Source organism: Salvelinus alpinus, chromosome 24 (assembly GCF_045679555.1).
Source record: "Salvelinus alpinus chromosome 24, SLU_Salpinus.1, whole genome shotgun sequence".
Lineage (NCBI taxonomy): Eukaryota > Metazoa > Chordata > Actinopteri > Salmoniformes > Salmonidae > Salvelinus > Salvelinus alpinus.
The window spans coordinates 16,146,885-16,168,643 of NC_092109.1; the positions used below are offsets into that span (position 1 = coordinate 16,146,885).

General features: G+C 43.6%; 1 protein-coding gene across 8 annotated transcripts in view; it reads right to left on the reverse strand.

The window, feature by feature from the left end:
* LOC139552241 (serine/threonine-protein kinase ULK1-like) overlaps positions 1-20,242 on the reverse strand; it is a 52,296-nt gene extending 32,054 nt beyond the window's left edge. For 6 of the 8 annotated variants that reach the window (XM_071363776.1, XM_071363777.1, XM_071363775.1 and 3 more), the window contains exons 1-4: positions 19,571-20,242; positions 14,931-15,023; positions 14,797-14,838; positions 1,827-1,859 (exon numbers count right to left, since the gene is read on the reverse strand). In XM_071363776.1, coding sequence (XP_071219877.1) covers positions 1,827-1,859; positions 14,797-14,838; positions 14,931-15,023; positions 19,571-19,660 — 258 coding nt within the window. In that variant the 5' untranslated portion in view covers positions 19,661-20,242. Of the gene's footprint in view, positions 1-1,826; positions 1,860-5,287; positions 5,593-7,916; positions 8,239-14,796; positions 14,839-14,930; positions 15,024-19,570 lie in introns of those variants that run through there. The other 2 variants (XM_071363778.1, XM_071363779.1) reach the window with 2 other exon arrangements.
* Between the last annotated feature and the right edge of the window lie 1,517 nt (positions 20,243-21,759).

Genomic DNA, 21,759 nt, shown 5'->3' on the forward strand with positions numbered 1-21,759 from the left:
CCCTGAAGAGCTACAAGACAGGATTGTGTTGAGGCACAGATCTGGGCAAAGATACCAACAAATATCTGCAGCATTGAAGGTCCCCAAGAACACAGTGGTCTCCATCATTCTTAAATGGAAGAAGTATGGAACCACCAAGACTCCTCCTAGAGCTGGCCGCCTGGCCAAACTGAGCAACCGGGGGAGAAGGGTACTTGGTCAGGGAGGTGACCAAGAACCCGATGGTCACTCTGACAGAGCTCCACAGTTCCTCTGTGGAACCTTCAAGAAGGACAACTATCACTGCAGCACTCCACCAATCAGGCCTTTATGGTAGAGTGACACATCCGGCCCGTGATTGGAAGTCCCATAGGGTGGCGCACAATTGGCTCAGCGTCATCCAGGTTTGGCCGGGGTAGGCCGTCATTGTTATTAAGAATTAGTTCTTAACTGACTTGCCTAAAAATAAATGTAAAAAAGACAGAAGCCACTCCTCAGTAAAAGCCCCATGATAGCCCACTTGGAGTTTGCCAAATATGCACTTAAAGGACTCGCAGACCATGAGAAACAAGATTCTCTGGTCTGATGAAACCAAGATTGAACTCTTTGGCCTGAATGCCAAGCATCACGTCTGGAGGAAACCTGGCACCATCCCTACGGTGAAGCATGGTGGTGGCAGCATCATGCTGTGGGGATGTTCTTCAGCGGCAGGGACTGGGAGACTAGTCAGGATCGAGGGAAAGATGAACAGAGCAAAGTACAGAAAGATCCTTGATGAAAACCTGCTCCATAGCGCTCAGGACCTCAGACTGGGGCGAAGGTTCATCTTCCAACAGGACAATGACCCTAAGCACACAGCCAAGACAATGCAGGAGTGACCCCGGGAGATGTCTCTGAAGGTCCTTGAGTGGCCTAGCCAGAGCCCGGACTTGAACCCGATCAAACATCTCTGGATAGACCTGAAAATAGCTGTGCAGCGACGCTCCCCATCCAATCTGACAGAGCTTGAGAGGATCTGCAGAGAAGAATGGGAGAAACTCCCCAAATACAGGTGTGCCAAGCTTATAGCTTCATACCCTAGAAGACTTGAGGCTGTAATTGCTCCCAAAGGTGCTTCAAAAAGTACTGAGTAAAGCTATATTTACATTTTTTAATACATTTTTAAAAATGTCTAAAAACCTGTTTTTGCTTTGTCATTATGGGGTATTGTGTGTGTAGATTGATGAGGGAAAAATATAATTTAATACATTTTAGAATAAGGCTGTACCATAACAAAATGTGGAAAAAGTCAAGAGGTCTGAATACTTTCCAAATGCACTGTATATAGCCAGTAGCCTCCCAAACAAGGCCTATCTGAAATATGAAAATAATCAATGAAATCACCAGGTTTGTTCTGGCAAAGATGCGTCCGTAGCAGATTGCTAAACTGTATTTTATATGGAGAATATAAAATGTAGGCCTACTATGTTTTTGCCAGACAAAACCGGAGAAAATAAAACAAGTGCCTTTGCGCGCCAATGCTGATGACTGGTCAACAGTCAAGACACAATATTTTGGTTCTGAAGCACGTTATATGTCTTTGAGACAAGAATTTGGTGCAATACCATAGGCCTATGTTAGTAACCAAATAGAATAGGCAAAGACATAAATATAAAATAGGTATATGTAGCCTATTAATATATATAGAAAACAATATGTATTTTTCCTATTCAGCTTCACACTTGCGACCTCTATCAAAACCTTCTTGCGACCACCGGGATGAGAACCACTGAGTTAGAGCAAGAGTGTGTGTGTTGAACCTGACACCAAAACAAGGGCAAAAGACAAAAATTACACAAGTAGCTTACCTCCATGACCAGGTACACAGAACTGGCCGTTTCCTAGAGAGAGACAAACAAACACAAGTCAGGGTTGTGGCAGACGACAAGAGAAAAAAAAAACAATACAGGTGTCTGGGGTTTTAGCATGTCAACACTTACAATAGGAATGTTGTGACTGTGTGTTATAGAGCAGGAGGTGCTGAAGGCACATACTTGTGCTCGGTGACATAACTAGATGGTTACTGTTTCCCTGAAGTAGGAGAGGTAAATGAAAAGTGATGACTACTGTGAACAGGGACACTTCTAGAGGATATGTTCAGTCAGAAGTTGATGTTAGTCAAATAAAAGTCTACCTCACTGGAACTTATGTTCCCATCTTATTTGACATAATCCACTATAATGACTACTGACCTTTCAAGTGGTTTGAGATCAACCCGGAGGTAAAGAATTAATGACACGTCGCTACTCGCTAGCCTAAATCTCTGGGTCATCCATGCGGAGTTAACAGGTTTAAGGTACGGGCCATGTCTGCTCGAAAGTCACGGAGGTTAGTGCAGAACAGGAGTGGTCAAGAGGTCACAAAACCTCCCCCCGTTGTGCCGGCTGAAGTGTGAACTATGCTAAAGCTAAAGGAATTGTCTGAGTCGTCACACTCATTCAGCTAAATGTAAAGAGGATCAATATCCGGGTTCTCTACAACAATAGAACATCAATAGAACTGAGCTCATCGCACATCATACTGAGAGCAAGGATTAGGCCACAGAGCCATATCAAGAGCAAACAACATGGGGGGGTGCATGACAAACAAACAGGAAAATGACAATTTCGGAACTAATAGTCCAGTCGTCGCCCATAGCAACAAGTTGGCACATCAGGCTGAGTCTGCATTACAACTAATTGGATTTTGTGGTGGGGGGGACAGCTCGACTTGGCTGACAAAGGCAAAATATTGGATCACCAGGGAGGTTCACTGTTAAAGAGAGGGTACAAGTCTGTCGTCTGAAACCACAACTAATGCTCTTCGAGAGAGCACAAACAAACAGAGTCATAAGCCTGAGTCACACCATCATATTATGCCAACCTCAGAAGCGTGGCTGCTTTTTGCCACTAAAAACAAATGGGCATTACTGAGCCCAAACAACCATTTTGTCTCTCTCATTTTTACCAACAGCATGTCAGCCATAGCACAGGCCTTACAAAAACAAGACAGTGCAGCCCACTTGAAAAAGCCCTCTTATCAAATAGCAACAGATGACTCTGCTCTTTCTCCCTCTCTAGGTCTCTTTCAACAGCCAATCAGAGCTGAGTAATGGCTCATCCCAGAGTTAACTACTGCCGAGTCAGCGCTTCTGAAGTTGTCTTTTTGGCCATGTTGGTGATTGCAGCCAGCAAGCCAGCCATCTGGTTTCCATTGTGCTTTGCCAGGCAGGCAGGGCCAGACATACTTGTCTACCCGAGGTGGTTTTGGCTTACTGACCTGGTAACATCTCCTGTTTATGACAACCAGCCTATAACAGAGCACAAACAGTGTCAGCTGTGTAAAATCATGCAGCGCTCCTCCCCAATGCTACGTGCCGAGAAAAGTGTAGGCCTACATGCCAGCCAGGGAGGTGATAAAACTGCCCTGCTCTAAAATCCTGCAGGGGCTGAGATACTGTACACAGGATAACAGGACATATTAACACTTTAGTGATTGACAGAGCTCACCAACTGGAGTGTAGAGTAGGACAATACACTACCCCTCTAATTGGACCCTTCCAAATAGGTCTCACTCTGTTTGCCAACAAAGTAGGCCTCATGACTTTGGTTAGCTTCCCGTTCCACAACACTGTTACCCTAGCCTAGTTCGTACCCTTGCAAGAGTGTGGGAACTCAAAGTTAACAACGGTCCACGCCGGGAAAAAATATTGGTAAACTGAAAGTTGTCTGTTCTTTCGACCAATTCATTGGTCGAAATTTTAAAACGTATATTTTTTCATATACAGTGCATTTGGAAAGTATTCAGACCCCTCCACTTTTTCCACATTTTGTTACGTTATAGCCTTATTCTAAAATGGATTAAACAAAAAAATGTCCTCATCAGTCTACACACATTACTCAATCACTTTTCACAGTTACTGTTTACAGGCCTCCTGGGCCGTATACAGCGTTCCTCACTGAGTTCCTATCGGACCTTCTAGTCATAGCAGATATTCACATTTTTGGTGACTTTAAAATTCACATGGAAAAGTCCACAGACCCACTCCAAAAGGGTTTCGGAGCCATCATCGACTCAGTGGGTTTTGTACAACATGTCTCTAGACCTACTCACTGCCACAAACATACTCTGGACCTAGTTTGTCCAGTGGAATATTGTGGCTCTTAATTAGGGATGCACGATATCAGAATCGGCCGATATTAGCTAAAAATGGCAACATCGGTATCGGTCCGATGTCTAGTTTAACACGGATGTTAAAAACCGATGTCAAAGCTACCGCGCATACCTATGTACCTACGTTACATAGGTATGCGCGGTAGCTTTGACATCGGTAATGACGCCATGTAAACTTTTGCGCTACACATGCAACACAGCATTCTAGCCAACAATGTCTGGTGTGTGGATCGAGCAGTCAACAAGTCGAGCAGTCATTTCAAAGAGTAAGAAAATTTCAGCGAGACAACTCAAAGGCGAAATCCATTAAAGCCAAGATAATGGAATTAATTTTCCTTGCCGATCAATCGTTCTCTGTCGTGGGTGATGTTGGCTTTCGCCGACTGGTCGAGCACCGGTACACACTACGAAGTGCGCTATTTTTCAGATGTTGCCCTACCGGAGTTACACAGTAATAGTGTCACTGCCATAAGCTTCACGACATACATACAATGGAACGTTGTTTGGGTCTTTGCGTGTCAAAAAAGATACAGTAGCACTGTCAAAGCTGTACAAAAAAGTCTGCAAACAAGCAAACGCCGGCCACGAACGATGTGTTTACAATACCGCGTTGGTAATAAGCATAATTTGTTCCACCGCAACTTCTGGGGTAGCTAGCTTTAGCTTGGTACCTAGCTAGCACCAATACAACCAGCCTAAAAACAATGACCAGTAGAAACTGCAGTCATTTTCATTATTCTTAGCAATGATTTAGGAATCCCTGTGAGTAAGTATTAGCTAGGTTGCCACTTGTTGTTCGCCTATTGAAATGGAACTTCAGTTCATGAAAATAAATAGCCAGCTACTTAACCCTGTTGCCCAAAGCTAACGTTATAAGCAGCCAGCTAGCTTCATCTGGCTAGTGAGGCTCGACCGGACCGGGTTATGTGTTGTGTAGTGTTATGTGTAGTGTTAAGGATGGCGCCGAAGAACATGGCTGACGTTTTACATTCTCCCAACCGCTTGTGCTATTTAATTTTTTTTTGCGTTTTGAGTTACTTATTGTGTACATAATGTTGCTGCTACCGCCTCTTATGACCGAAAAGAACTTCTGGACATCAGAAAAGCGATTACTCACCGCGAACTGGAAGAAATTCTTTCCTTTAATGAGTCCGACGAGAAGGATATCCTGCTTTCACTGGAACAGGCCCAGATCCACACCTTTTTCGTGAAGAAAAGACGCCGGAAAAGGGTTCGCAGATCGGGCATCCTTCTGAAAATCCGGAGGCGAGCGAGCAAACTCCCACTGCCTTCAATTATTCTTGCTAATGTGCAATCATTGGACAATAAATTGGACAACCTACGATTAAGATTATTTTACCAATGGTAACATCTTATGTTTCACCGAGACGTGGCTGAACGAAGATATGGACAATATAGAGCTAGCAGGATTTTCCATGCCCCGGCAGATTTTCCCCACCCCCACCCCCTTACCAGAGTACTGCCCAGTACATCACTGGGGCAAAGCTTCCTGCCATCCAGAACCTCTATACCAGGCGATGTCAGAGAAAGGCCCTAAAAATACTACTACATAGGGTAGTGCGAACGGCCCAATACATCATTGGGACCAAGCTTCCTGCCATCAGGACCTATAGAATAGGCGGTGTCAGAGGAAAGCCCATGAAATTGTCAGAGACTCCAGTCACCCAAGTTAAAGACGGTTTTCTCTGCTACCGCATGGCAAGCGTTACCGGAGCGCCAAGTCTATGACCAAAAGGCTCCTCAACAGCTTCTACCCCCAAGCCATAAGACTGCTGAACAATTCATAAAATCGCCACTGGACAATTTACATTTACATTATTTTCTTCTTCTTGAACTGCACTGTTGGTTAAGGGCTTGTAAGTAAGCATTTCGCGGTAAAGTATACACTTGTTGTATTCGGCGCATGTGACAAATCAATCAAATGTATTTATAAAGCCCTTCTTACATCAGCTGATGTCACAAAGTGCTGTACAGAAACCCAGCCTAAAACCCCAAACAGCAAGCAATGCAGGTGTAGAAGCACGGTGGCTAGGAAAAACTCCATAGAGAGGCCAGAACCCAGGAAGAAACCTAGAGAGGAACCAGGCTATGAGGGGTGGCCAGTCCTCTTCTGGCTATGCCGGGTGGAGATAACAGAACAGGAAAATGTGGGATATCGGTTTCGGCCAAAAATGTAATGTTGGTGCATCACTAATCTTAATGTTTTTCCTCATAATCCTGGACTATCGGACCACCTTTTTATTACATTTGCAATCGCAACAAATAATCTGCTCAGGCCCCAACCAAGGATCCTCAAAAGCCATGCTATAATTTCTTGGACAACCCAAAGATTCCTAGATGCCCTTCCAGACTCCCTCCACCTACCCAAGGACGTCAGAGTACAACAATCGGTTAACCACCTAACTGAGGAACTAAATTTAACCTTGCGTAATACCCTAGATGCAGTCGCACCCCTAAAAACAAAAAACATTTGTCATAAGAAACTAACTCCCTGGTATACAGAAAATACCTGAGCCCTGAAGCAAGCTTACAGAAAATTGAAACGGAAATGGCGCTACACCAAACTGGAAGTCTTCCAATTAGCTTGGAAAGACAGTACCGTGCAGTATCAAAGAGCCCTCACTGCTGCTCGATCATCCTATTTTTACAACTTGAGGAGAATAAGCACAAACCAAAAGGTATTTTTGATACTGCCGCAAAGCTAACTAAAAAGCAGCATTCCCCAAGAGAGGATGGCTTTCACTTCAGCAGTGATAAATTCATGAACTTCTTTGACGAAAAGATCATGATCACTAGAAAGCAAATTACGGACTCCTCTTTAAAAGTGGCAGTAATAAAGCCTCTCTTGAAAAACCCAAACCTTGACCCAGAAAATATAAAATTCTAATCGGCCTATATCGAATCTCCCATTCCTCTGAATTTTTTTTGAAAAAGCTGTTGTGTAGCAACTCACTCCCTTCCCGAAGACAAACAATGTATACGAAATGCTTCAGTCTGGTTTTAGACCCCAACATAGCACTGAGACTGCACTCGTGAAGGTGGTAAATCACCTTTTAATGGAGTCAGACCAAGGCTCTGCATCTGTCCTCGTGCTCCTAGACCTTAGTGCTGCTTTTGATACCATCGATCACCACATTCTTTTGGAGAGATTGGAAATCCAAATTGGTCTACACGGACAAGTTCTGGCCTGGTTTAGATCTTATCTGTCGGAAAGATATCAGTTTGTCTCTGTGGATGCTTTGTCCTCTGACAAATCAACTGTACATTTCGGTGTTCCTCAAGGTTCCGTTTTAGGACCACTATTATTTTCACTATATATTTACCTCTTGGTGATATCATTCGGAGACATAATGTTAACTTTCACTGCTATGCGGACAATACACAGCTGTACATTTCGATGAAACCTGGTGAAGTTCCAAAATTGCCCTCCCTGCAAAGCCGTTGTTTCAGACATAAGGAAGTGGATGGCAGCAATTTTTCAAACTTTTAAACTCGGACAAAACAGAGTTACATTTACATTTACAGTCATTTAGCAGACGCTCTTATCCAGAGCGACTTACAAATTCACCTTATGATATCCAGTGGAACAACCACTTTACAATAGTGCATCTAACTCTTTTAAGGGGGAGGGGGGGGTTAGAAGGATTACTTTATCCTATCCTAGGTATTCCTTAAAGAGGTGGGGTTTCAGGTGTCTCCGGAAGGTGGTGATTGACTCCGCTGACCTGGCGTCGTGAGGGAGTTTGTTCCACCATTGGGGTGCCAGAGCAGCGAACAGTTTTGACTGGGCTGAGCGGGAACTGTACTTCCTCAGAGGTAGGGAGGCGAGCAGGCCAGAGGTGGATGAACGCAGTGCCCTTGTTTGGGTGTAGGGCCTGATCAGAGCCTGAAGGTACGGAGGTGCCGTTCCCCTCACAGCTCCGTAGGCAAGCACCATGGTCTTGTAGCGGATGCGAGCTTCAACTGGAAGCCAGTGGAGAGAGCGGAGGAGCGGGGTGACGTGAGAGAACTTGGGAAAGTTGAACACCAGACGGGCTGCGGCGTTCTGGATGAGTTGTAGGGGTTTAATGGCACAGGCAGGGAGCCCAGCCAACAGCGAGTTGCAGTAATCCAGACGGGAGATGACAAGTGCCTGGATTAGGACCTGCGCCGCTTCCTGCGTGAGGCAGGGTCGTACTCTGCGAATGTTGTAGAGCATGAACCTACAGGAACGGGTCACCGCCTTGATGTTAGTTGAGAACGACAGGGTGTTGTCCAGGATCACGCCAAGGTTCTTAGCACTCTGGGAGGAGGACACAATGGAGTTGTCAACCGTGATGGCGAGATCATGGAACGGGCAGTCCTTCCCCGGGAGGAAGAGCAGCTCCGTCTTGCCGAGGTTCAGCTTGAGGTGGTGATCCGTCATCCACACTGATATGTCTGCCAGACATGCAGAGATGCGATTCACCACCTGGTTATCAGAGGGGGGAAAGGAGAAGATTAATTGTGTGTCGTCTGCATAGCAATGATAGGAGAGACCATGTGAGGATATGACAGAGCCAAGTGACTTGGTGTATAGCGAGAATAGGAGAGGGCCTAGAACAGAGCCCTGGGGGACACCAGTGGTGAGAGCACGTGGTGCGGAGACAGATTCTCGCCACGCCACCTGGTAGGAGCGACCTGTCAGGTAGGACGCAATCCAAGCGTGGGCCGCGCCGGAGATGCCCAGCTCGGAGAGGGTGGAGAGGAGGATCTGATGGTTCACAGTATCAAAGGCAGCCGATAGGTCTAGAAGGATGAGAGCAGAGGAGAGAGAGTTAGCTTTAGCAGTGCGGAGCGCCTCCGTGACACAGAGAAGAGCAGTCTCAGTTGAATGACTAGTCTTGAAACCTGACTGATTTGGATCAAGAAGGTCATTCTGAGAGAGATAGCAGGAGAGCTGGCCAAGGACGGCACGTTCAAGAGTTTTGGAGAGAAAAGAAAGAAGGGATACTGGTCTGTAGTTGTTGACATCGGAGGGATCGAGTGTAGGTTTTTTCAGAAGGGGTGCAACTCTCGCTCTCTTGAAGACGGAAGGGACGTAGCCAGCGGTCAAGGATGAGTTGATGAGCGAGGTGAGGTAAGGGAGAAGGTCTCCGGAAATGGTCTGGAGAAGAGAGGAGGGGATAGGGTCAAGCGGGCAGGTTGTTGGGCGGCCGGCCGTCACAAGACGCGAGATTTCATCTGGAGAGAGAGGGGAGAAAGAGGTCAAAGCACAGGGTAGGGCAGTGTGAGCAGAACCAGCGGTGTCGTTTGACTTAGCAAACGAGGATCGGATGTCGTCGACCTTCTTTTCAAAATGGTTGACGAAGTCATCAGCAGAGAGGGAGGAGGGGGGAGGAGGGGGAGGAGGATTCAGGAGGGAGGAGAAGGTGGCAAAGAGCTTCCTAGGGTTAGAGGCAGATGCTTGGAATTTAGAGTGGTAGAAATTGGCTTTAGCAGCAGAGACAGAAGAGGAGAATGTAGAGAGGAGGGAGTGAAAGGATGCCAGGTCCGCAGGGAGGCGAGTTTTCCTCCATTTCCGCTCGGCTGCCCGGAGCCCTGTTCTGTGAGCTCGCAATGAGTCGTCGAGCCACGGAGCAGGAGGGGAGGACCGAGCCGGCCTGGAGGATAGGGGACATAGAGAGTCAAAGGATGCAGAAAGGGAGGAGAGGAGGGTTGAGGAGGCAGAATCAGGAGATAGGTTGGAGAAGGTTTGAGCAGAGGGAAGAGATGATAGGATGGAAGAGGAGAGAGTAGCGGGGGAGAGAGAGCGAAGGTTGGGACGGCGCGATACCATCCGAGTAGGGGCAGTGTGGGAAGTGTTGGATGAGAGCGAGAGGGAAAAGGATACAAGGTAGTGGTCGGAGACTTGGAGGGGAGTTGCAATGAGATTAGTGGAAGAACAGCATCTAGTAAAGATGAGGTCAAGCGTATTGCCTGCCTTGTGAGTAGGGGGGGAAGGTGAGAGGGTGAGGTCAAAAGAGGAGAGGAGTGGAAAGAAGGAGGCAGAGAGGAATGAGTCAAAGGTAGACGTGGGGAGGTTAAAGTCACCCAGAACTGTGAGAGGTGAGCCATCCTCAGGAAAGGAACTTATCAGGGCGTCAAGCTCATTGATGAACTCTCCAAGGGAACCTGGAGGGCGATAAATGATAAGGATGTTAAGCTTGAAAGGGCTGGTAACTGTGACAGCATGGAATTCAAAGGAGGCGATAGACAGATGGGTCAGGGGAGAAAGAGAGAATGTCCACTTGGGAGAGATGAGGATCCCAGTGCCACCACCCCGCTGACCAGAAGCTCTCGGGGTGTGCGAGAACACGTGGGCAGACGAGGAGAGAGCAGTAGGAGTAGCAGTGTTATCAGTTCTTGGTCCCAAGAAACAAAAACATCTTCTGTTGGATCTGACAATTAATCTTGATGGTTGTACAGTCCTCTCAAATAAAACTGTGAAGGACCTCGGCGTTACTCTGGACCCTGATCTCTCTTTTGACTAACATATCAAGACTGTTTCAAGGACATCTTCGCATCTTCGTAACATTGCAAAAATCTGAAACTTTCTGTCTAAAAATGGTGCAGAAAAATGTATCCATGCTTTTGTCACTTCTAGATTAGACTACTGCAATGCTCTACTTTCCGGCTAACTGCACTAAATAAACTTCAGTTAGTGCCAAACACGACAGCTAGTATCTTGACTAGAACATAAAAAATGTATCATATTACTCCAGTGCTAGCCTCTCTACACTGGCTTCCTGTTAAGGCTAGGGCTGATTTCAAGGTTTTACTGCTAACCTACAAAGCATTACATGGGCTTGCTCCTACCTATCTTTCCGATTTGGTCCTCCCATACATACCTACACGTACGCTACGGTCACAAGACACAGGCCTCCTTATTGTGCCTAGAATTTCTAAGCAAACAGCTGGAGGCAGGGCTTTCTCCTATAAAGCTCCATGTTTATGGAATGGTCTGCCTATCCAAGTGAGAGACGCAGACTCTGTCTCGACCTTTAAGTCTTTATTGAACACTCATCTCTTCAGTAGGTCCTATGATTGAGGGTAGTCTGGCCCAGGGGTGTCAAGGTGAACGGAAAGGCACTGGAGCGACGATCCGCCCTTGCTGTCTCTGCCTGGCCGATTCCCCTCCCTCCACGGGGATTATCTGCCTCTAACCCTATTACGGGGACTGAGTCACTGGCTTACTGGTGCTCTTCTATGCCGTCCCTAGGAGGGGTGCGTCACTTGAGTGGGTTGAGTCACTGATGTGATCTTCCTGTCCGGGTTGGGGCCCCACCTCGGGTTCGTGTCGTGGGGGAGATCTTCGTGGTCTATACTCTGCCTCGTCTCAGGATGGTAAGTTGGTGGTTGAAGATATCCCTCTAGTCGTGTGGGGGCTGTGCTTTGGCAAAGTCGGTGGGGTTTTATCCTGCCTGGTTGGCCCCGTCCGGAGGTATCGTTGGACGGTGGCAGTGTCTCCTGACCCTCCCCGTCTCAGCCTCCAGTAATTATGCTGCAATATTTTGTGTCGGGGAGCTAGGTAATGGAACCCTGACCTGAATGACTCTGAATCGGCTATGAAAAGCCAACTGACATTTACTTCTGGGTTTCTGACCTGTTGCACCCTCTGCAACCACTGTGATTATTATTATTTGACCCTGTTGGTCATCTATGAACGTTTGAACATCTTGGCCATGTAATGTTATAATCTCCTCCTGGCATAGCCAAAAGAGGACTGGCCAGCCCTCAGAGCCTGGTTCCTCTCTAGGTTATTTCCTAGGTTCCTAGGTTTTTCCTAGCCACCGTGCTTCTGGGTTTCTGTATAGCACTTTGTGACACTGGCTGATGTAAAAAGGGTTTTATAAATACATTTGATTGATTGATTATCCCATAATTACAAAGCGAAAATGGGTTTTAAGATTTTTTTCTAATTTATACAAAATAAAAAACAGAAATATCTTATTTCCATAAGTATTCAGACCCTTTGCTATGTTACTCGAAATTGAGCTCAGGTGCATCCTGTTTCCATTGATCTTCCTTGAGATGGTTCTACAACATGATTGGACTCCACCGGTGGGAAAGTCAATTGATTGGACATTATTATTATTTTACCTTTATTTAACTAGGCAAGTCAGTTAAGAACACATTCTTATTTTCAATGATGGTCTAGGAACAGTGGGTTAACTGCCTTATTCAGGGGAAGAACGAGAGATTTTTACCTTGTCAGTTCGGGGATTCGATTTTGCAACTTGTCGGTTACTAATCCAACCACTAGGCTACCCTGCCGCCCCACATGATGATTTGGAAAGGCACACACCGGTCCACATAAGGTCCCACAGTTGACAGTGCATGTCAGAGCAAAAACCAAAACAATTCTGCAGCATTGAAGGTCCCCAAGACCACAGTGGCCTCCATCATTCTTAAATGGAAGAAGTTTGGAACCACCAAGACTCTTCCTTGAACTGGCCGCCCAGCCAAACTGAGCAATCGGGTGAGAAGGGCCTTGGTCAGGGAGGAGATCAAGAACCCAATGGTCATTCTGACAGAGCTCCAGAGTTCCTCTGTGGAGATGGGAGAACCTTCCAGAAGGACAACCATCTCTGTAGCACTCCACCAATCAGGCCTTTATGGTAGAGTGGCCAGATGGAAGCCACTCCTCAGTAAAAGGCACATGACAGCCCGCTTGGAGTTTGCCAAAAGGAACCTAAAGGACTCTCAGACCATGAGTAACAAGATTCTCTGGTCTGATGAAACCAAGATTGAACACTTTGGCCTGAATGCCAAGTCAATCAATCAATTTAATTACATTAGTTTATAAAGCCCTTCTTATAATCAGCTGATGTCACAAAGTGCTGTACAGAAACCCAGCCTAAAACCCCAAACAGCAAGCAATGCAGGTGTCACGTCTAGAGGAAACCAAGCACTGCTAATCACATGGCCAAAACCATCTCTTGGGTGAAGCATGATGGTGGCAGCATCATGCTGTGGGGATGTTCTTCAGCGGCAGGGACTGGGAGACTAGTCAGGATCGAGGTACAGATGAACGGAGCAAAGTACAGAGATATCCTTGATGAAAACCTGCTCCAGAGCGCTAAGGACCTCAGACTGGAGGATCACCTTCCAACAGGACAATGACGCTAACCACACAGCCAAGACATCGCAGGAGTGGCTTCGGGACAAGTCTCTGAATGTCCTTGAGTGGCACAGCAAGAGCCCGGACTTGAACCCGATCTAACATCTCTGGAGAGACCTGAAAATAGCTGTGCAGCAACGCTCCCCATCCAACCTGACAGAGCTTGAGAGGATCTGCAGAGAATAATGGGAGAAACTCCCCAAATACAGGTGTGCAAAGCTTGTAGCGTCATACCCAAGAAGACTCAAGGCTGTAATCGCTGCCAAAGGTGCTTCAACAAAGTACTGAGTAAAGGGTCTGAATACTTATGTAAATGTAATATTTATGTTTTTAATAAATTAAACATTTCTAAAAACTGGTTTTTGCCTTGTCATTATGGGGTATTGTGTGTAGATTGATGAGAAAAAAAACAATTCAATATATTTTTGAATAAGGCTGTAACCTAACAAAATGTGGAAAAAGTCAAGGGGCGTGAATACTTTCCGAAGGCACTGTATATCCATAAAAACTATGCCAGCTGATTCATGATTTCGACTGGCTGGGAAACGCTGCCTGCCTCATCCCGACAAGTTCATTACTACGGGACAGCTGGAGATCGAATTTGAATATTGAAACAATGTTGCAAATGTCGGAGAGACAGACAACAAGGTTTATACAAACATCCGCTGTTGAAAATGAAATGTTAGTCTAAAAGAAATGTGAGATGGACACCGGCTGGAATGCGGTTTTAACCAATCAGCATTCAGAATTAGTGCCACCTGTTGTATAATGATTGATAAATGAATTGTACAGAACAACAAACTTGTGTAACAACCAGCAAGTAATGCAACAAATATAACATGAAACAAAAGTGGGTCAAAATATGCATTTCACCCCTCCCCCCTTGCAGAAATTTGAATAGATAGCCTATCTTCAGTTTATGTGACAAAACAAGCAATGTATGATGTAGAGAATCATTGTACCATATAAACAGCTGTGAAATATATTTTCAATAACACAAAATATTGTATTTTCAGCTGTTTGAAGCTGGTGTAATAAAACGAAAGTAAAAGACGCCAAAATGAAACTTAAGACCAGGAAGCATATAAATAGGCAGATTGAAGTGGTAGATTTGTTCTGACTTGGTTTCAATGAGAATGACAGATCTATATCTACATGTGTGTGAATTTGGTCAAGCTGTCCAAAAATTGACATGTTGTTGTTTCCAAATTCACATCCAAATTTGAGTTATAGAGTTAAAGTCATTCTCATTGAAAGCAAGTCTAAGAAGGGGTAGATCTGTTCTATGTGCGCTATTTTTGTACACCCGCTTCAAACAGCTGAAAATACAATATTTTTGGTTATTGACAATGTCTTTCACAGCGGTTTAGATGGTACAATAATTCTCTACACTTGTTTGTCACAACTATTAGAATTTTTGCAACCATGAAATGGTGGAACGATTTCGTCACATTGCACCTTTAAGGATTTGGCTTAATACATACCTGAAAGTCATGTAATGCAACAATGTTCTCATGTTTTAGTTCCTGGGGAAAATAAATGGGAAATGCAAGTTTACAGCTATTCAAATTGAAAGTCTTACGGTATACACTATCGAAAATAAAACTGGTTGCCTTACCTTGAGTATCTTGATCTCTTTTCCCAAAAGGGTCTGAGTTTTTGCCAAGTTTTTCTTGTTTATGCATTTCACAGCCACCTCCCAGTCGTGTTTCTATAGACAAACAAAAATAATTATGAAAAATGATAACACACATTTTCCCTAATGTTTTCTGGGTGCATGTAATACCGTTTAATGAATGCTTATCGGTGAAAGGCATGGAACATAAGGAAGTGGAAAGGTAGCCTACTATAAAGCCTTCTGCGTGCCTTGGTTCGGCAAACCGAATGAGTGTGCTTGCATACTCCCTTAAAAGACCTTCGCTTGAAAAACGAGAAAAAAGCAGCAATAGTACTGTTTGCCCATCTTGAGACACCATAGCCAGTATACACTTCCTCAAAATAGTCTGAATCAATCTAAGATAGATTTCTTGAGTTGTCATTCATTTTGACGTTTTTTGCAGAGGAGCTCTTAGTCACGCAATTTTACATCTAAGATGTTTGGTGCAGTATATCTCTATATCTGAAAAAACGTGCATGAAAACTATTCGTCTCTCGTTGTATGACAAACAGTTCATTGAATAATCCCTAATGTTGACCAATCACCAACGAAGGGGCGTAGACTTCGGCTACAGACTTCGGTTTACCTCGGGGAAAAAATGTGTGCACGAACAGCCGAAAAAACCCTTGCTGAAGACCAAAACTACACAAAATGTAATTGGCGTCATAATATATGCACAAACCTTAAGACATGGGCTGCGGTCCAAACACTTAAAGATACACCCTCGTCCATTTACCCTTGCCTTATGCCCTTAGGGGAATCCCCGTCGCCATCTTGGAGGGTGGTCCAAATGATTAGCCAAGCAAGGAAAGTTTGCAACGTAAGCCCCTCAGCCCTCGATTTTAGTCGGCTTTGCGAGTGTACAATTATGTTTACTTCAGGGCCTGAAACTCCCCATAATTCAATTTATGACTACTGCACATCCGCTAAGAAAAGTCAGCGAAAAGTTAAAAACAAAATTAATGGAGAAGTCAACATACAAGTGTAAGTAAAAACGAATGCAAATAAGTTAGAAATGTTGCTACTATGTAAAAAGTAAATATGTTTCTTGTTTGGTTATCTTTCGGAAATTGCAGAAAGAAAAATTTTTTCTTCAGAAGTTCCAGCTAGGCAGGCTAACGTTAGTTAGCTAATTAATTTGCTAGCTATAATACAGTAGGCATATATTAATAATTACATATTTAATATAAGTAGACATGCACTCATAATTGACTGTAGCAAAGCACCCACAAGCTATTGGTGGCTGAAAACACAATCATCGCAGGATGAACGAGTGAAGAATTTCCGGCCAAAGGTGGTCCATTTAGAAATCATTCCCTCACCCCTTGCCCTGCAAGTGTATACTCGTCAGACGTCATGATACGTCATCAGAAGTGTCCCCTTAATTGAGGGTTGAGGGGATAGGATGTGTCTTAAGTGTTTGGACTGCAGCCATGGTAACAATCAATGTTCCTTCTAAGCTGCGCTCCTGCGCCACACAGCTCCCTGGGACAACCCACAGAAATATCAACCAAGGCATTCCGAGTCAATCTGCAAACATTTCTGTAAAAAAAACTAACAATAAAACCTTGTTTTCCTATTTTCATTTTTTGGTCTCGGCCTGTTGACTTTAGGTGCAATCGATTCAGCTTATAACCATTTCATGTGTTTGAAGGTACAAACTCTTCCCCAGAGAGCAAATCAAGTGCCCTATAGGTCTACTGCTGGCCAATCGGATGGCTCAGATTACCGTGTCCGAGGTAACGTAGCAAGCATAAAAGAAAGAGCTGCAGCAAAGTTGATACGGTGAGATTTCAAAACGTATAAAACCATGACTAAAGAAAGACCGTCAACGAATACAGCAAAGAGATGCTATTTTTATGAGTAAATTCATATTTAAAGTTCTTACTCAGCACTGTCAACACTTTGTAGGCTATTCAACACTTTTATAAGCCATAAAATGCACGTTCTTCCTATTTCCACTGAGCGCTACAACAAGCACTGCAGCTGTAAGGAACGAGTAGGAAAGTGTATCTGTAGGCTTGCATTGTTGTTATTATTGTTAGCGGTTTGGGTATTTTTTAATATTGCGGAATATTTCACTTTCTCTGTTCATAGGAGTAACAACAAGAATTTGTGCATGAGGCAGAAATAATGCGGTGCGCCTCGAGTTTCGCCATCAGCTGGAAGACAGTGTCCTTTTTTGGTCAGTGTCAGTGGAGCAAAGGAAGAGCGGAGGGATGTTGAGAGGCGGGCCCTCAGATGCAGGCACCATCAGCCCAGTCAAATTAAAATAAAAAGTACATTATTTAAATGTATTCTCACTTAGCTGTGCTTCACAAGTAATACAACAACGGATGTATTACCGGTGTGATCATATAGCCAACCTCAAATGTTGAAATATATATTTTTAATGGCCCAAACAATGCAATTCAAGCAAAGCCAATATGCAGGCACACCTGTTAATTGAAATGCATTCCAGGTGACTACCTCATGAAGCTGGTTGAGAGAATGCCAAGAATGTGCAAAGCTGTCATATGTGTTATTTCATAGTTTTGATGTCTTCACTATTATTCTACAATGTAGAAAATAGTAAAAAGAAAGAAAAACCCTTGAATGAGTAGGTTTGTCCAAACTTTTGACTGGTACTGTATATTATTAGTATATGTAAAGACAAGATTATATCAAGAACAGTCCGATGGTTGACAACATTAGCCTATAGCTTGTGAATAATTCCCAGATTGTGTGCAGTAAAGAAACGCATGCCTTTTTTGTGTGACTTTTCTAATCATAGTCGCACCCCTCATGTAGCCTAGCCCATAGCCCTTTAGAATAAAAGCATTACATGCATAAATTGCATTTGTGGTCACTTTTGAGAATGGTGTTTTCCAGCTAATGGAACATTTGCGCTTATAGCCTACTGCCATGTGAGCATTGCTGCATAATGTGAAGAAATACTCTAATAGTTTATCAACATTTTAAGCTAAATGTTCTGATCTGTGTCAGCCTCATTGCATCCCAATTTATTTTTTGATGCTAGTGGTTGAATTCATTTGGGATCTATCCCACAACTGTCACAGACGGTTTGGAATTTCTTTCTCACAGAATATAATAGCTAAACTTTTGTACTATGGGGGATAGTAGATTGACATAGGCTAGAGCTTTTGCTGTTCGTTAGGCCTACTCATCTTGTTGGCTGATGAAAATTAAATGTGGACAGTTCCTCATCTTCCAATATCTTCAATATGCGCCTCGTCCCTGATGTGTCTGTCTTTACTTGTAGCCTGTGAGAAAGAACCAATCACGTGACGGAGAGCCATTTGAGTGAGAGGAGCTTTGGAGCATGCAGCAGGGAGAAGGGAATTATCATTATTATGTTCAGCCCAAGGGCACAACGGCCACTGGCTGCAAAAGGCATGGATTTTTTTAGGGGGCATTACGGCCACACAAAGGGGATGCAGCAGGGAAATTCGAGGCATTATCTAGTGTTTGTCAAGTTGTGAATGAGAGAATGATAATGTTTCATGGAATGTAGGCCTACATTGAACACCACACATTGGCTGCTACTGTAGGCTGAATGACAGAACAGCTATTGCCATGTTAAAATTAATGCATTTTCTCCATTGTTTTTGATGGTAGGCCACTCTGGTAGGCCCACATTATGATGAAATAGCCACAGTAGTCTACATGGCCACTGTTAAAACTAACTTAAAGCAGGTACAGCCTCAGTGTTCACAGTAAATGCACACTGGAAGTTGCACAGAATTTTCACAACTTTGAAGTTTGGCTCAGCAGACCTGAAATTTGCTCAGTGCTGAAATTTTTGACGGAACATTGGTAATAACTTGGGCTGGGAATTGGCAGGGACCTTAAATTATGTATTGCGATTCGATGCTGTGATTTTATTCCGATTTGATGTTCTAAACATATTGCTCACCATATATCTGATGTAGAGGGACAACAGAGCCATGAGAAAACACGTTTTTATAAGTCATGGAAATAAAAAAAATTGTCTCCCTATTAAAAACAAATACTGGTACAGGTGCAGCCAACTAGCGCTAAAATAATATGGCGATATTGTCCAAACGATACAATATCATCAAAAATAATATCCCAATATGTAACTGTATCCCCACCATCACTAGTAACAACATACAGTGGAATGAATAAGGCTGACTTTCCATTTTCCCCGTGGACCAGAATTCTCCCTCCTCAGCATAAAGTGTGTTGTTGTTGGACAAACATGTCTCAACATGTCATTGTGATCAATGGTCAAGTTTGGACTTTTGAAATAAACAAAAGCCCCCCCCCAACATAGAATTATAATAGGCTAGATGTTCGACCATCCCCATCACACCAACCAAAAATGTGAAGGACAAATATTGTAATTTAGGTTCATAATGCACTTGTAATAAATTATTACTCATATTTCATCTGCAAATGGCTGTTCATATTTTTCATCCTCAACCCAGATGATTGCATCTTTCAGCTGCCATGTCCAAATTAAGGACGTACGACAACATAAAAATGATAACAATGCAGACGCAAATATTTCATTTGGATAATAGCAAAATTTTCACTATGTAGATTTACACAATAACATTGCCACATCGGTCCCTCACCTCTATATTCCTGCCTTTGAACACCACCGCAAATGCACCGTGTCCTATCAAGTCCTTCCTGCTGAACTCGAATTTCCCCACGGTCTCCATCGCTCCAGAACCTCTGGGTTTTATTTTGAAGTAAAATTACAAGCGTTGCACGGTCGCATATCTTCTCTCTCGGAAGTCCCTTTCTCCTCCGTGAAGTCGGGGCAGCAGGAAAGTTCACCCCGTCTTTCAATTGCCATGAACTGCCTCCTTAAGAAAGAACGACTTTCCTCGCTCATGTTTAGGTAACGAATGGAAAGGAGTCAGCCTCCTTTTAACAATATACGAGTCCCATGTTTTTTTTGTTTTGGTAGCTAGCTAGCTAACACAACTGACGCAGTGTTTACAAAGACACAATGCCCCAATGTAAGCTAGCTTGGTACTAGCAAAACATATCCACCTTAAAAACAGAAGGCAAGCCTGGGTGTTTTTGTTGGTATACAGAGGATATCGTTGGCTCCGTTGCAACCCGTTCAATAATGTGTTTTAATTTGTTCCAACGCAAGTCCATAACATTTATGCAAGCGTAATATTTTCAATGGTCAATTGAGAACCTAATAGTTCCCCCCCAGAGGAATTCTCGTATCGATTATGGTCTACAACAAGGTTGCTCTCCAAGTCCCGCAATTTTGCGCACGCGCACAAAGTTACAGCTGTATTTTCTTTTACGTCAAACTAGGGTGGTGTCATATCAAGTGTGCTGTTGTTTTTGCTGGCCCACTTTTCTGCGTGCAACCACCTAGACTAGACCTATTACCTGGAAAGCAAAGTAAAGAACAGTAACCTAACCTACAATTGGCTGACGTCAACAGAAATTGCCTGCTATATTTGATAGCAGAACTGATGTAGTGTGTTATTATGGCCCAAGCACAAATTGTATGGAATCTTTTATAGCCTATACACATTTTTGGTGAAGTGAAATAACATGATGTGTGTTTGTATGATGTTCTCATAAGAACAGGTATGGGCTGAGTCAATCATTAACTGTCTTTAGTTGAAACCAAGTTTACATCTCTACTGGCACCATGTGTTATAAATCAGTGTTGCATGAAGGTCATGCAAGCGGCAGACCAGACACAACACAAAAAATGTCATTTAGCAGACACTTACAAGGAGCAATTGAGGTTAAGGGCCTTGCTCAAAAGCCTGGTCTCATAGACTAGACGTATTACATGTAAATCCGGGATGCTAAAATTAGTATGATATGTTACATAAGACAGAAGGTTACTTAAGGCAAAAATGAAAGGAGGGTGGTTGGTCAAGGTGGATGAGTGTGCATATAATGTGAACATCCAGCAACAGGTTCAGGTTAGGGTTAGCTAAAAGGGTTAGGGGAAGGGTTAGCTAACATGCTAAGAAGTTGCAAAGTAGCTAAAAAGTAGTAAGTAGTTGCAAAGTTACTAATTAGATAAAATTGTCCATCATGAGATTTTAATATGCAACCTTTGGATTGCTAGATGTTGCAAAGGATGCGTGTTTGCATCTCATCGAGGACAACTTTAGCATTTTAGCTAGTTAGCAACTACTTACTACTTTATAGCTACTTTGCAAATACATAGAATGTTGGCTAACCCTTCTCCTAACCTTAATCTTAGCCCTTTAACCTAACTCCTAACCTTAACCCTAACACCTAGCCTAGCTAATGTTAGCCAGGTAGCTAATGTTAGCCAGGTAGCTAATGTTAGCCAGGTAGCTAATGTTAGCCAGGTAGCTAATGTTAGCGTTGGCCACCTAGCGTAACAAATCATATGTTTTGCAAATTCGTAACATATTGTACGTTTTGCAAACATATTGTGCGAATTGTAATTCATAACATATCATACAAAATGGATATCAACAAATGAATACTAACCATACTAAATGGAGTGTTCGGATTTATGTACAGAATAACCCAAAATCCTCTGAGACCAGGTTGTGCTTAAGGCCATATCAACAGATTTTTCACCTAGTCAGTTTGGGGATTCAAACCAGTGACCTTTCGGTTACTGGCCCAATGCTCCTAACCGCTAGACTACCTGACACATCTTCCACATTGTCTATGCGCGTGTGCATGTGAATTATGCCTAATTATTATAGTTTATAATATGAATATTGAATAAGAACATGTAAGAAAGGGCCATTACTATGAATACTAGCTGCATGCCTATTAAAATATGAGTATG